At 40.8% G+C, this 14,183-nt stretch overlaps 1 protein-coding gene across 1 annotated transcript; it reads right to left on the minus strand.

The window, feature by feature from the left end:
- Nucleotides 1-2,284: 2,284 nt before the first annotated feature.
- Nucleotides 2,285-12,829, minus strand: tdrd5 (tudor domain containing 5). The gene is made up of 16 exons (XM_041040407.1): nt 12,601-12,829; nt 12,252-12,463; nt 11,568-11,874; nt 11,052-11,227; nt 10,756-10,839; nt 10,182-10,238; nt 9,707-9,869; nt 8,809-8,984; nt 8,321-8,535; nt 7,389-7,598; nt 7,199-7,265; nt 6,539-6,739; nt 6,230-6,364; nt 5,371-5,436; nt 4,734-4,899; nt 2,285-2,352 (listed from the first exon to the last, which is right to left on the minus strand). Exons 1-16 carry the CDS (start codon nt 12,827-12,829, stop codon nt 2,285-2,287), a joined length of 2,532 nt encoding a protein of 843 aa, XP_040896341.1.
- Nucleotides 12,830-14,183: the final 1,354 nt, after the last annotated feature.

Genomic DNA, 14,183 nt, shown 5'->3' on the forward strand with positions numbered 1-14,183 from the left:
GCGCGTTTGTAAAAGCTTTTTGTTGTGTACTGATGCTGAAAGAATAGTGCAGAGCGTGTGACCCTATGCATGCTCGTTAAATACCGCCATTGTATGTTTGATTGAAAATCAGGACAAGCTCAGAGGGTAAAGGCCAATTTTGTATTTGTCCTAAAAAGCAGTGAGTGTGTGTGTGTACTGCTTTAATGACCGTCATGGACTACACTTAGAAAAAGCTAATACTCTATATGTGTGCGTGCATTCAAACTAGAGTTAAGGTCTGCCTCTTGCATTACAAAACAAGGACAGCTGTGTATGTACAGTGTTTGTATTTATCCTGTATGTAAATGTAGGTTACAAGTTGTCATTTACATGTTACGAAAGCAGGAAATGTGTGAGTGTATGTTCAGTAAGTAGGTTAATGCTCTTAATTGTGCAACTTAGAGTGAGAGGGGGAGCTCTTCTCATCAGGAGCCTTTTAAAAAGCTAATTGGCTGAGCCAGTAAAGGTCAGGGAGCCCGGCAAGATGGAGACTAATGATCCAGGACTCCACATTAGGCTTTAACCTTTAGTCTGAGCACACTTTGGTTACTGAGCTTTAGTTTCAAGTTCCAGTCTCTCTATAGGTTTCAGTGGGATACATACATTAGCTTATTTTTTTTTCCTCTTGGCTTTGGGGCTGTGAAAAGAACTTGAATTTATATTTGGACAGCTCCGTAACTGTCAGCTCTGCTCAGTAAAGTGCCTTTACTCTCAACAATGAGTGTCATTAACTTTAGAGACCGTCTCTTTGTTGTTTTGTTTTATTCATTGTTCACTGCTCCTGTATGTTCATGCTGTCTCTTTAGGAATTCATAGTCCCTCTGAGACACAACTTTAAGGTGCAGCTGTTCGCATGCAGCCTCACTAGAAGAGCCGAGTCACGCAAGTCAAATGCAGAAATAAGGATTTGTATAAATAAAAGAAGTTTGACTGAGCAAACAGGACAAGGCAAAGTGTGGATTAATTGCTTGGTTGAAGGTCACATTAATACTGTTCTAGTATTAAAGTAGAGCCAGGGAGGAGCAAATGCACTACAGCTGCAGCATTACTGGACCAACAACACTTAAATTATAAAACTGGCTGTAGCACTCTAAGATTATTTTTTCTTCTTTTTTTTTTTTTCTTTTTTTTTCTTAAAAGGTCAAAAGGCAAGAAACCACTTGTTAGGGTGCTGGAAATGGAAACAGTGTTTGTAAGCATTTGTATCTGTTTGAGCAGTAAAAGTTTGCAGTGTTAATGCTACATGCTGAAGTTGAACCCTCATGTTTAATATGTTCTCCTTTTTAGTATACAATTTTAGCATGCTTACTTTTGCCCATTTGCACCAAAGTCATTACAATTCATCCAACAGATGCATTCAATAAAAGTGTCAAAATGTCAATACGAAATGCAAATGTCTGAATTCATGGGTATTAACACAATCTCTGAGGTGACTGCAGCTTCCACTGGTGGCGTCTAACTACAGGATTTATCTTCTGACATTTTGTAAGTGTGAATGCAGGTTCATTTGCAGCTAAGCAGCATGAGTGTTATGAAGAAAGCCTTGTCTTTAAGTAAAGCACTGTGTTTCAAAATTCATCTTCATATTTGTGTCACTGACATTGGATCCACTGAAGTGACAAAGAGACCAGTGGAAGGAAACAAGCACTTCTAAAAACCACTACCAAGGATCAACTGACACCAATTCATATACTTGAGTTTTCTATCAAGTAAGATTTATTTCCCAAAGTAAAATTGCATTTGTCATGACCGACATGTTTCTGTAATGTTCATATCAAAATGTTTTTATCTCTGTCCAGAACAACATTAATACGTATGAGGAAAATGAACCATTTAACACATCAGACATCTTGATGGCCTCTGAGAAAAGCTTGACCTAAACAAAAGTTTGTTTTTTTTTTAAACAAAAAGTGCTCACAAGCTTATCCACATTTAAAAAAGAACAGCCACCCATTTCCTGCATTTGCTTTTTGTTTTCCACGACCAAGCTGTTAGGAAAGTGCTACAATTACAATAATACAAAACTAACAGAGCTTAACAATTTAACTTATCTAGGCAAGATTAAAATGACATGAAAATTAACTTCTTATAAAAATGATTTTAAGACTTTTAACATGTTAGTGCAACTCAAGTCCTTGCTGACAAAATGAAGTGCATCAACATATATTGTCAGTTTGTAGTAAATATTCCTTTGGTTTGTGTTCTGACTCATTCAGGTATTTGGGTTTGGAGTTGGTTTGGGGTGAACTGTAGGAGGGATGACCTACCCGACCCCAAACAAAGGGAACAGCACACCAGAGTTTGTCAGCAGTTGTAGAGTAACAGGTGAACCTGGACAACAGAATCAAACACAGTATTAATATCAACATGAATATTACTATTTTGCTAAAGAAAACAATGTCAACACATACACTATATAGTCACAGATTTAAATAAGTAAATATTTTGGCACCACACTGTGACAAATGGGTTGTGATTTATCACACATAACTCCATAACTGACGTTCATTATTTTATTCTTGTGTTGCAGCCTGCTGTGCTGAACAAAGTTCTCTGCAGCTTTAACCACTTCTCAAACTTAATAAATGTCACTGCCACATCATTTCCTCCATAACACCTGATGGCTCATTTTAATTAAATCCCAAGTGAGTCTCATGATGTCCCTGCTGTGAGCTGTGGTGGGTGAATGGTGTGCTCTGCTGGGTCTGCGCTTACATCTGACAGGGATGTCAGGGTCTCAGCACACCCTGAGAACACGTGAACAATACAGCAACAAAGAACTTCAAACAAAGGTCAGCAAAATAAAGATTCTCAGATGTCAAGTTACTCTTTTTCCAGACAAAAAAAAAAAACTAACTAAATAAGTAACCCTGAAAACTGTCATTTTTAATTCTGTTCCATTCTCAGCAGAGAATCCACACAGTGTTTTCTCTGAGGAGCAGCTAAACAACAAGCCGAGTGCTGACCCCTTCACAGGTAACAAATCTGCTGAGCAGTCAGACTCAACAGCAGGTAGGCAGGTACATCAGGAGAGACACAAGGGAAATGCCACAAGGGACAAGTGACAAGTTTGCATTTTTGTGTGTTTGTGTAGATTTTCTTCTGCAATGTCAGGTTTTTCATGGAACCCAGCACACAATTTCTCAGGGCATGTTCAGGGACAAAATAAAGAGACGAGAATCAAGTATGAAGAGGAAGTACTGCTCTTAACTACAGCCATTAGCCTATAGTTAGAACACATGGATTAATTAGTATGTATTAACTAATATTAATTGCAAGGAATATCATTGGTAGAGTGTCAAATTTTTAGAACACACACTAACATCATATCTTCTGTCATGTGCTTATTCTAGGTTCTATCTTGTGTTTTTATCTGCATTTATGCAGCTGTGTGAAGCAGTCTGTAATGCTGCAGTTAGCGAAAAGCGATTTGTAGATATATTAGCTTTGACCCACCGTGTTTTGCTTTTTTCCTTAACACAAGCGTGGTGGAACAGCAGTGTATCGATATCAGGACAAATGCAATGAAAGCAGCTTGTTGGGTCAAATAGCTCTGGTAACAGGTTTAATTGAATCTGTGTCAGGTTCTCAGTACAGGTACATCCACCACTGCAAGCAGCAGGATGGAAATCAATATGCCCTCTCTGCATCCATGGATATACTCTAATTTCATTGAAGGCTGTGTGTGTGGTAGAGAGAGAGGGACGAAGAGAGAGACAGAGCAAATGTGTGCACATGTGCAGGTTAATGAAGGTCACTGTATAATCCTATTAGAAAATGAGTGTGTGCGAGAGAGAAGACAAGCCTTTGTGTGTGCATTAGGACTTTTGCTCCACAATGTTATCATTTTACAATTTGGAGGAAATAATAACCACTCCTACAAATGATTTAAGTTCCACATGATGACTTGAAAAATCAAACGTTTGAATTTTTATTATCTAACAATGCATTAGGAATAACTTAACTCTTCAGAATTACCTTTTAAACCCCTTGGCACCTGATTGCCGCAATTTGCGTCATATGTCATACTCCTCCGACGACTCCCAAATCAGTCGAATCTGAACACACACAGACATGATGCAAAATCAGAAGATGCTGTGTGACTTTCAGCATGAGAGGATATTATTATCTGCAATGACCATTGCCAATAAAAGTCTGCAAATTTACTTAGAAAACTCGGACAGATTATTTTTTTCTGTTTACACCCTCCAAGCCGTTTTGGGAAAGTGATTACCTCCCAAACAGAAATGGGACAATAAATGGTAACAAGAGTGACAAAATGCAGAGTGAGGCTGTTGTGGGGGGGGGGGCAGTCATCTGAAATATCTGTGCCCTACATAAAACTGACTCTACAAACTCTACTATAAAAGGCAAAGTATTTATTTCTATGAAACTGTTGCAGTTACTAACCCTTCAGCAGACTGGACTCTTGTGACTTGTGTGAGTTTTGTGCACACTGTGTACTGTTCTTTCCTAAAAAGTGTAGAGGTCAGGGTCCTCAAGATTGGGAGTGGAATTAATGCTTGATGTTGTTGGAGTTGTGTTCAATGTCTGAAAACACAGTAAAGTTTCTTTGTTTGACCAAAAAAAAAAAAAATATATAACTATCACATTTCTTGTTGTGTTTTACAGTGCTTTACAAAAACCTTAAATCCAGTGATTTTGCTTCCATAAATACCAACAATGCCTTCTCACTTTAGGATCAGTTTTACAGTGAGCTGGGGTTCTCTTGGTCTGGATCAGATCTGGAGGTGTGAAGGGGCTGTAGATGGGGCTTGAAGGGCTGGTAGGAGATTCACTGGACAAGGCCCAGCCCAGTTCACTACAGCAGAGGGTTTGGTCATTTAGCAGAGCACCGAAAGGGTTGGCCTGCTTACCCTGAGCAAGACACAATAATAAGACTGCAGTAGCACTCTCTTTTTTTTGTCAACATAAGATTGTTTTGTCCACATAGTTACAAACAGCACTGTCCATCATTATATTTTAGTCCAGAAAGCTATGTGAATCAGTGATCCAAAATACAATAACCTGACTTGTATTCCCCAAGTAAGTTAAGAAAAACATTAATAATTCCGATACTACATTTGGTCTTTAAAACATTTTAATTATGTTTACTGGGGAACACTCACAATGAAATAAACCTGAGTTAACAATGCAGGGTTTCTGCTCACTCTTTCCAATTTATCTCATCATCATCACAACCACTGAATAAACAAAGCAACAACATGGCACAGTGCCATACAGAAGCTAAAAGCATCCCTAACTGAGCCAAATTTAAGCTTTGCAAATACACAGAGTGAAGGCAGTCGCAGTGTGGCTGTGGATGAACACAATGTCAGGTGGTCATACCTGGATGTAGGGGCTGACCTCACTGTCCTCAATAAACTCCAAGGCGGGCAGCTCTTCCTCTTCTACCTGAGACACCAAGAAACCTCCTGTACCTCCTTCAGATTTACAGAGACCAGCAAAAAAAAAAAAAAACACACTCTTCCACCACACCTACTTTGTGGATCCTTTCTGAGACCTAATTTCAGAACTAGTAACATAACATTAATAACTTCACAGTCTATGAAAAGGACCTCTGATTGGTCAACAGGAGGTTTGCTTTGTTCACTGGGTTTTACTGTTGCCTTGTTCAGTTCTTGCAAGCCAGTGGCCATCAAACAGCCCACTGACTGGCTGTCATCTTATTTATTGGCCAACGACGAGATGTGACCTTCCAACAGTGCAACTATACATTAAGCAGCATTGGACTGCCACTGCCAACCCCCACCCCTTCAGCAAGATGATGTGTGTATTTTGTGTGTGTGTGTCTGATCTGAATGTGTGCACTGACTGTGTGTGTGTGCTGAGGGTGCTTGGTGCTGCAGTGGGCCTGCAGCACTGACAGTATGGCTGGTAAGATAAGAGCAATGGGCAGAGAAGAACAAAAGCCTGGTTACAGCAACATTAAAAGACTGGGTAAGAAAGAGGACGTGAGAGAGGGAGTGAGAGAAGGGACAAAGAGAGTGCACGCATAGATAAGAAACAATTGAGACATAAAGCTGCTAATCCGCCACAAACGTCCAAGTACCCCAGTACCGACACTAATGTTTTGTTTGGCTGTAGTGTAACCTCAGAGCTTTTCGATCAGAACAGCAGCAGCTAGGTCTGTGAGTGAGTGTGTGCGTGTAAAGCTTATAAGGCCCTTAGTGTGTGTCAGGACTACCTTCAGTGAGGCTGACATGGACTGTTCAGGAGTGCTTGCTGGCTTAGGGCGGGAGGTCATCCCCTCTCCTAACTCTGGCAGGTCAACCATTCCCTTCCCCAGGTAGAGACTCACTGGACTGACCTGGACACAGAGCTGATATAAAAATATTAATGATATTATCATTACTGCTCTGATGCGGTGCATATCTCATACAGTGATTCAGTACAGTGGGCAAATTGCCGGCCAGCTGATTAAAAACTCATATTTATCATGATCATGATACCAAAAAAAAAAAAAAAAAAAAGTTGATTTGTGTGAGTGGCTCACTGCTGCACTGGCTGCAGGGCTGCAGGGTGTCCCATGTCCCTGGCTCAGCAAGACAGTGTGGATGTAGATGTCATTATCAGTATGTGTGTCACACAGGTACAGTTGCAGAACATCTCCAGTGTAATGATCCAGAGCGCCCACCAGGGTGCGATCAGAGCACAGCTTCTGGAACAAAGCTGTGGCCTCAGTAGTCCAGCTGCCCTGCGAGAGAGAAACCACAGCAACACTCTTACTCCTAAAAGTGAAAGGTTACAGCACTGAGCAGCAGCTTGACAGTGTCAATTTAATCATCCATGAAAGAGAAAAACTGTTTGCATCTGGCAACAGTAAGATATATTAGATGATCATGGAGGGGCTGGGAGGGCCTCTTTCTGCAAGTTACATATTTTTGATCTATCACATTTGCTCTCTTTAAAAGCCTACAAGGAATGGTTTCCGAATAAGTTGGTTAAGAGACGTGTACTAGGAAAATCTGTCTGGCAATGATGCAGAATGAAGGCTTCAATTAACATAAAGCGTGACATGGTCTTTAGTATTAATACAGAAGGTGGATACAGCTGACATTTTGGTATAAACAAAAAGGTGATGCAGAACCCTGCATGAAGGTTAACATTTGTTAGCTAAATGTGAATATAACATTAGATCAGCTATCAGACTCACACTGGTGGGTTTAATCCCGGCGAGTGATGATGGAACAGCTTGTGCTGGAAGAACCGAATAACATAACCTGGGGGGGGGGGGGGGGGGGGGGGGGGGAGATGTAGAGAGCTCAGTAAGAAACACTCAAACCGACCAGCTTTGTAGTAAGAATTGTAGTGATTTACTGCTTCAATGTTTGAGATGCCCCTACTTGAGGAACTTGAGCTTGGCACTCTGCATGACGTATGTATCGCCAAAGTCGACATAGTACACCTCAACCTGAGTGGGGCTGATGATCTGATGGATTACCACCCGGTAGAACCACATTCCTTTAGGTGACACGCAGCAGACCTGACCGCGCCGGACAAAGTTCTCAGGGAGGCGGTATCGCTCGGACACCTCAGGACAGCTGTAACACCGTCTATAGGAGAAAAGAAGGGAGGAAGACCGAAATTTTCCAAGAAACACAATGTCATTGCTTCTAGAGAAGTATCAGGAATCTCAAAATGTACGGTTTATGTTGAGGCAGTGCTGATGGTGTGCTGATTACATTTTGTGATGTCTGACAGCCTTATTTTCTGATTTCATTTTCCCAACTTTGTAGATGCAGTCAAATATATTGTCTTCCAGACAATTCAGAAAATTCTATTTATATATACCTTTACAAAAGTTGTTTTTTTTTTCCTTGTTGCATTGAAGACTGAATTACATGAATGAAAGGTATTTTATTCAGCTTCTTTCATTTCTCTTTTCTGCTTAGTGTCTCAATAAAATCTGGAAACCAGAAAGCTCAAGAATAATTAATTTGGGCAAATATTTTTCAAAGCTGCACACAATAACTAAATAATGTGAATAAAATCATTCTCTAATCAAGCTAAATCATTAAATGCATTTTGGTTCACGTAATGATGAACTCCACTTTTGGAAAACATGTAAAGATTATAACTGCCCATTAGACAAAGCTATATGGCTGGACATAGAGTGTGTGTGCCAGACAATATGAAATGGTAAATACATTACATTATGCATTGTATTACTGATTATACTGTTCAATTCCAAAGTGGACCCCTAATAATGAAGGTGGCACAGCAGATAGATGAAATGCATTATCTTTAACTAATCTGCCACTAGCATGTTCACCACCTCATCTCAATCATCATGTCCTCCATAGCTTGCGCTTCCTCACTCCCGCTGAAGCGGATGTAAAAATGTCCTGGAGACTCCACTTGTTCCACCATGACCTCGACCAGCTCTCGAGCACCGTGGCGCGTCGGCGGTCTGAGGCGTTGACTCCGCACGGCATCTAGGGGTACAGCAGGGCTGCGATGCACCTGAAAGGCAGTGTACACCTCAGACATCTACAGGCAGATACACAGAAGGCAAAGTGAGAGCAGTGAGAAGGACAGAGCTCTGTTACTCCAACTATTATTCTACAGCACAAAATAAGCAAAATAAAATATAGTAAAAACATAATTTAATAAGTGATTACAGGTTTTACAGCTGTATAACCTGCATACACGGGCAAAGCTAACATTGCTCTCTTGGACAAAATCTTCATCTTGGTCACTCTTAAAGATTATCCTTAGAGCCTGGTAACGTAAAATAATTTGATCAAAAAGATGCTGCATAACCATTTCTGGGGTCTTGGAATTGTCACTGGTCTTGAGCTCCTCATTCTTGTCATCCGCTGTGATATTACTGTCATCTGCTTCCAGTTTGCCTTCCCAAGGAGAATCTCCACAGCTCAAGTAGTAGCTCTTAAACGGCAGCTTCACACCATTACCAAAACTCTGTGTTTCCTTCGAGTCTACAACATAAAGAAAAATAAGTTCCATGCTTAGTTAAAAATTTTCTGAAAGAATATTCTATCACATGCCATCTCAGACACCACCAGGTCAGTAGAAACATGTCATTAGGAAAGTATTGATTGCAGAAACAGACTGAGATCCTAATGAGATATTGGGGGTGGATAAATAAGTACTGAGGGAGGGAAAAATACAAACATGATATTTGTATTTGCGGCCATATCACGCAGTGATAGCACTGACTGTAACCATCAGATTACGATCCTGACTTTACTGATACTGACTGGCTTTATACTCCTTCTGAGGTGCTTGTTGGATAGATTTGAAAACTTCCTGCCCCCACACTTTTCCAATCTCAAATGAAGGGGGTCTTTGTCCAAAACCAATGATCCAATATTCACACTTCATTCCTTGACTTGCCAGCTGTGCAGAGCGAGAAGGGAGACAATGATTTTACTTCTCTCACTAGCTTTTTTTTTTCATGGTACACAAACCTGTCACTTCTGTCAATGTCTTCCTGAAGAAACTCAAAATGCGCCCATATAAAAAAGCCTGTCTCTCTCTGACACCAGGCTTTTCACTCCACCATCCAGTGTGGCCCTTCAGAGCACATAACCATTCTGATTTCTGACGTGGTTGAAGACAGCACATCTTGAGGATTAGTTCTGTCAATCCATAAGCCAGGCCTGGTACTGGTGATATTTGAATACATGCACATACACACCTGACTGTGTACTGTCACTGTCCTGTATGTCCATGACTATCCAGTGGTAGCCTCTGTCACGCTCTGCAGGTTTCAGGTGGAAGGTGTCACTCATGGAGCCGACCAGTTCAGTGACACTGACGAAACCGCTCTGTTGCAAAGGCAGCTCCTCACCAAAAAGCCTCTGAGGAGCAAGAAAACAACACAGGTGAGCTTCCCAATAACGTCACCATGCGTCTGTCATTGTTATCTGAGCTCTGCTCCATTGCACAGAGACGGATTTGTCCTGCAACTGCTCGCTTCCTAAACATTATTAGGGGCAGTTAGGGTTAATGTGAGTGAGCGACTTTCTAGATCAGTAAGGTGCCCAAAACAGCAAGAGACAAAGCCAAAACAGCAAAGCCAATGCTGATCTATCTTAACCCTCATATGACGTTATGAAGGTGAACAGGAGCACTGCATGATTTTTTTTTTTTTTTTGTTTCGTTTTTTTTACCTTATACTCAGCAGGCAGATCGTGCACTGATAATTCACCGCTGGTCTGACCTACAACCTGAAGAGACATGGACAAAAGGGTTTCATTACTTGAAACCATGTGTCTTGGTTACCTTCTGCACCAAAATAATTCTTATGTTATGAATCAATACACTCAAATCCATTTTGTAGAGATGGGTGGCGCAAAAGCACAAAGTGAAAAACAAAAATCTTAAGTAGGACAACACTTAAATTGTTTGTTTTTAATTTGGGGAGGAGATAGGCACACTCTTGAAAGGTTCAGAGTTTATTTGAATTCAAAAATAGAGTCCATTGAGTTCACACTTAAATACTGTTTAGGAAACTTTTTTAGATATATACAGATTGATTGATATATATAAATTATGAATATATATATATATATATATATATATATATTTTTTTTTTTTTACAAACTCAGGTGCTTAAGGAGACAGCAATACGTCTTTACATCATGACACTAATCACCTACCACTCTTGAAGAGAAGTCTGTCTTACACTCAGTTACGTAAACATCTAACACTAAAACATTTGCTTATGAAAACAGGAAGTCTGACCTTTCGTAACTTGTCCTTCAGCTCCTGACTAATGGTGCCAGCTACTCCATTCTCAAGGATTTGCTGGCGAAGCTCTTTTTCCAGCTGATGTAGAATTTAAGCAGAGAGAACAAAGATAACTGCACTTAAATTAAATAAGTATACACTAAATCCAACTGAAACACAAAATTGCTGATGCAACACACATGCACATGCCAATTTTCTTTGGCTACTTATATACACTAGTTTTCCATAATTTCTCACCAGATAAAGTATCATTTGCATATCTAGTTTATTTGTTTTAAATGAGACCAAACCTTGACGACACAATTCTGAAAGAGACGACCTTCCTGGCAGAGATCTGGTCCTGGTTCCTCGTCCTTCTCAACCATTTCTGACATGTTAGTGAGACCTGTTGACTCTTTACAGACAGGTCCCAAGTTAGTCTCAGTAGAAGGCTGCTTCAGAGGACTCAGCTTCACTGGGACCTCAGCTGGAGAGCACAAAAGTGTTATAAGTGTAAAATATGAGGACACCATGCATCTGTGCAAAACTTACAATAAAATAATTTATTATGCAGAATGTGGACAGTGTGTTGGTTTGTCATTGCTTTGCCAATCCATGCACAATGGACAGAATAAATAACTATCCACTCTCAAAAAAAGTCAAGAGTAAACGCAACCAGAAGACACTGGATATGGATTCATATCCAGTGTCTTTTCATATGGATGAAACACATTCTAGAAAGATTTTTTAAAAAGTGTAAATGCATCAGTGAATCCAAAATCTGATGCATTTACAACCTATGTAAACCCACCTCTCTACTAACACACCTGAGGGTACTGCTGCTGAGTGAGCTCTGGTGTCTGGCCCTTTGGATGCTGGCTTATCAGTTGTAGGTGATTCAGGCTTTACAGATCCTGTCCTTCTTGATGAACTGAATGGTTTGAGCAGTGGCCTGGGGAGCATGTTTTGCCTCAGGGTCAGAACTGAGCCCAGCCTGCCCTGCTGGATGAGGACCAGGTCCGACGCAGCCTCCAGCATCTCTCCAGTAGAGTAGAAGCCATAGCTGTGGACATGCAGGGGATAGCCAAAGCAGCAGAGGAAGCTGGTCTCCAGCTCAGATAACCTGAGAGGACCCTGGGAAAGGGACCACATCGTTACTCAAACAAAACAACATTTTGCAATAACAGAACTACATTTTGTTTTGAAAAATAAAAGAAATAACAGTCAATCTGGCCTCCCTGCTTCTGATTTAACTGGGTGTGCTTGAATAGTGAAAAGAAAAACTTGAATAAACAAACTAGACACCACAATGCTAAAAAAATAAATAAGTGGTGGAACTATAATTCTTCATGTTTGTCCCGCTTCAAGGGAAAGAACGTTGGATTAGAAAGAGTCCTTCTGGCTCTTGATACCTTTCATCAAACAGCTGAAAACGCAAAACAGTTATGATAACACCAGCTATGACGGAGAATATAGGTTTAGGTGTGAAAAAATGACTGATGAAGTCATACCTGGGAGAGCAGGAGGCGAAGCTGTGCCTTGAGCTGGGCATGGAGAGCTGGAGGAGCGCGACCTCTTCTCGGGAGGACCACAACAGGGGACGGGGAACAGTAGCGAGGCGAGAAGTAGCTGACACCGCCCTTCTTGACTTTCTTGTCGGCCTTAGAAGTGCGCTGCTTGGCTACCAGCTCCTCAATGTTCCGGGTGGACTCATCACTAACAGCTGCCATGGTGGAAACGAGAAGGAGAGCATGAAATATTAGAACTTGTTCAGATACTAAGCTTTAGTTGAATCCAATGCAATGAACTGAGCCAGCAATGAAATACAAATAAATGCTTTAATGACTAAAAGGACGATACCCTTTAAAAATGGGCTACCATCTGCCCTGAAGTTAACAGACACCGCGTCTGGCATCTCTTTTGCCATATCCATGACGTTTCTGAAGCCTAGGAGTTTCAGGGGCATTGGATGCCCTAACATTGAGACATAATCTCGCCTGAGCTGATCAGGGTCCAGGCCCATCTTTGATGAAATGAGCAAGGAGCGTACATCCTTCTTCAACTTTGCCAAAACCTCTTCCTGGTTCATCTTGCCTGCTGACCTGTGGAGAACACAGCAAGAAGGCAAAATGGAACAACTGAACCCAGCCAGGTGGTACTACAGTATGAAAAACAGAAGAGGAATGCAGAAAAGTCCATTAAATTTAGGGGGACAGCTACAAATATTGGGGTACTGCTTGCTTTGGCCCATTCTTGCTGTTAAAATATATTGGATACCCGTTTTCTTTTTTTAGTCTGCACTCTGACTTGTCGTTTTAAAAACAAAATACAAACGGACAAAACGGTTAGGTGATGGTGGCAGTTGAGACGAGACCATTTTGATTGTTACCTTAATCACATGCAGTAGCAAACTACTGCAGCTACTGCACATTTCATGTCTTTATAAGAAGTAAACCTTCTTGAAATAACACAGCTGCACCACAAACAGAGGTTTTAAAAAGCTAAGGGACTCCTTGTGATCTGCACAGACACACTACCGCTAACTGCACGTGGATAACAGTTCAGTTAAAGTTAACGTTAACTTAGCCTCCATTTTACACGAACTACCGAAAACCTCAAGTCAGTAAGTTAGATGTCACTCCTACCATGTTGAAAACCCTGACTAGCAAAGTTTTTAAATACAGACACACGGCTATTAAACGGCTCCTAAAATATTGAGGACATTACGTTATCCCGTCTCTTCAGTATCTCCGCAGCATCCTCCCACGATGTCTCGGCCTTTCCTCTGCCTAGCCCCCACACCTGTTGCTAGCTACGGTTAGCTCGCGAACCACAGCACACGTATTTTTAAAAAGGTGCAAAAAAAGGCCCGTGTAGTTGTCGGCCGGTATATTAAAACAAACTTCTGGCCAAGTATAGTTCAAAGTAAACCAAAACGCAACGTTGTCCTTTCAGTTACCTGTCTAGCTACAGTCAGTTAAACTGTCGTCGGACTAGCCTTACTGTGGTAGCACCGCGAACAAAGATCGTTTACTGCACAAGCGACAGTGACTGACTAGTACCATGGCACTTTTTCTGATCTGCACATACGTTGAAAATGGACGATATTGTTAAAAAATATATATTGATTTAATCAGTTCACGCAACTGTAGAGTAACCGTCTCTTCGTGAATTTCGTTAACTTAGATTTTCCCGTGCAAACATGATGCACTAAGCATGAATGATTTTTAAAAATATTAAAAACCAAACACGGGCGTGGTTAGATGAAGAGGCAGAGACTAGCAGAGGTGATATGGCAAATACCCATTATGCAGGTGTGTGTGTGTACATATGTGAAGTGTGTATCTTCCACATTTTTTTGTATTTTCAAAAAAGTATGGTTCGACATGGTTGAGACATTGTAAAATGACTTACTGACAGTATTTTATATGGTACTATAATTT

This window comes from Toxotes jaculatrix, chromosome 6 (assembly GCF_017976425.1).
Source record: "Toxotes jaculatrix isolate fToxJac2 chromosome 6, fToxJac2.pri, whole genome shotgun sequence".
Lineage (NCBI taxonomy): Eukaryota > Metazoa > Chordata > Actinopteri > Toxotidae > Toxotes > Toxotes jaculatrix.

Bases quoted from the DNA above. Each gene is read 5' to 3' on its own strand.
- tdrd5 (XM_041040407.1), bottom strand. From the start codon at position 12,829: ATGAACCAGGAAGAGGTTTTGGCAAAGTTGAAGAAGGATGTACGCTCC. The intron at 9,870-10,181 runs GTAAAAAAAACG...CTTGCTCCTCAG, and splicing joins ATCTGCCTGCTGAGTATAAG to AGGCTTTTTGGTGAGGAGCT. The intron at 2,353-4,733 runs GTAAAACTGATC...TCTGTTGTCCAG, and splicing joins CAAGAGAACCCCAGCTCACT to GTTCACCTGTTACTCTACAA.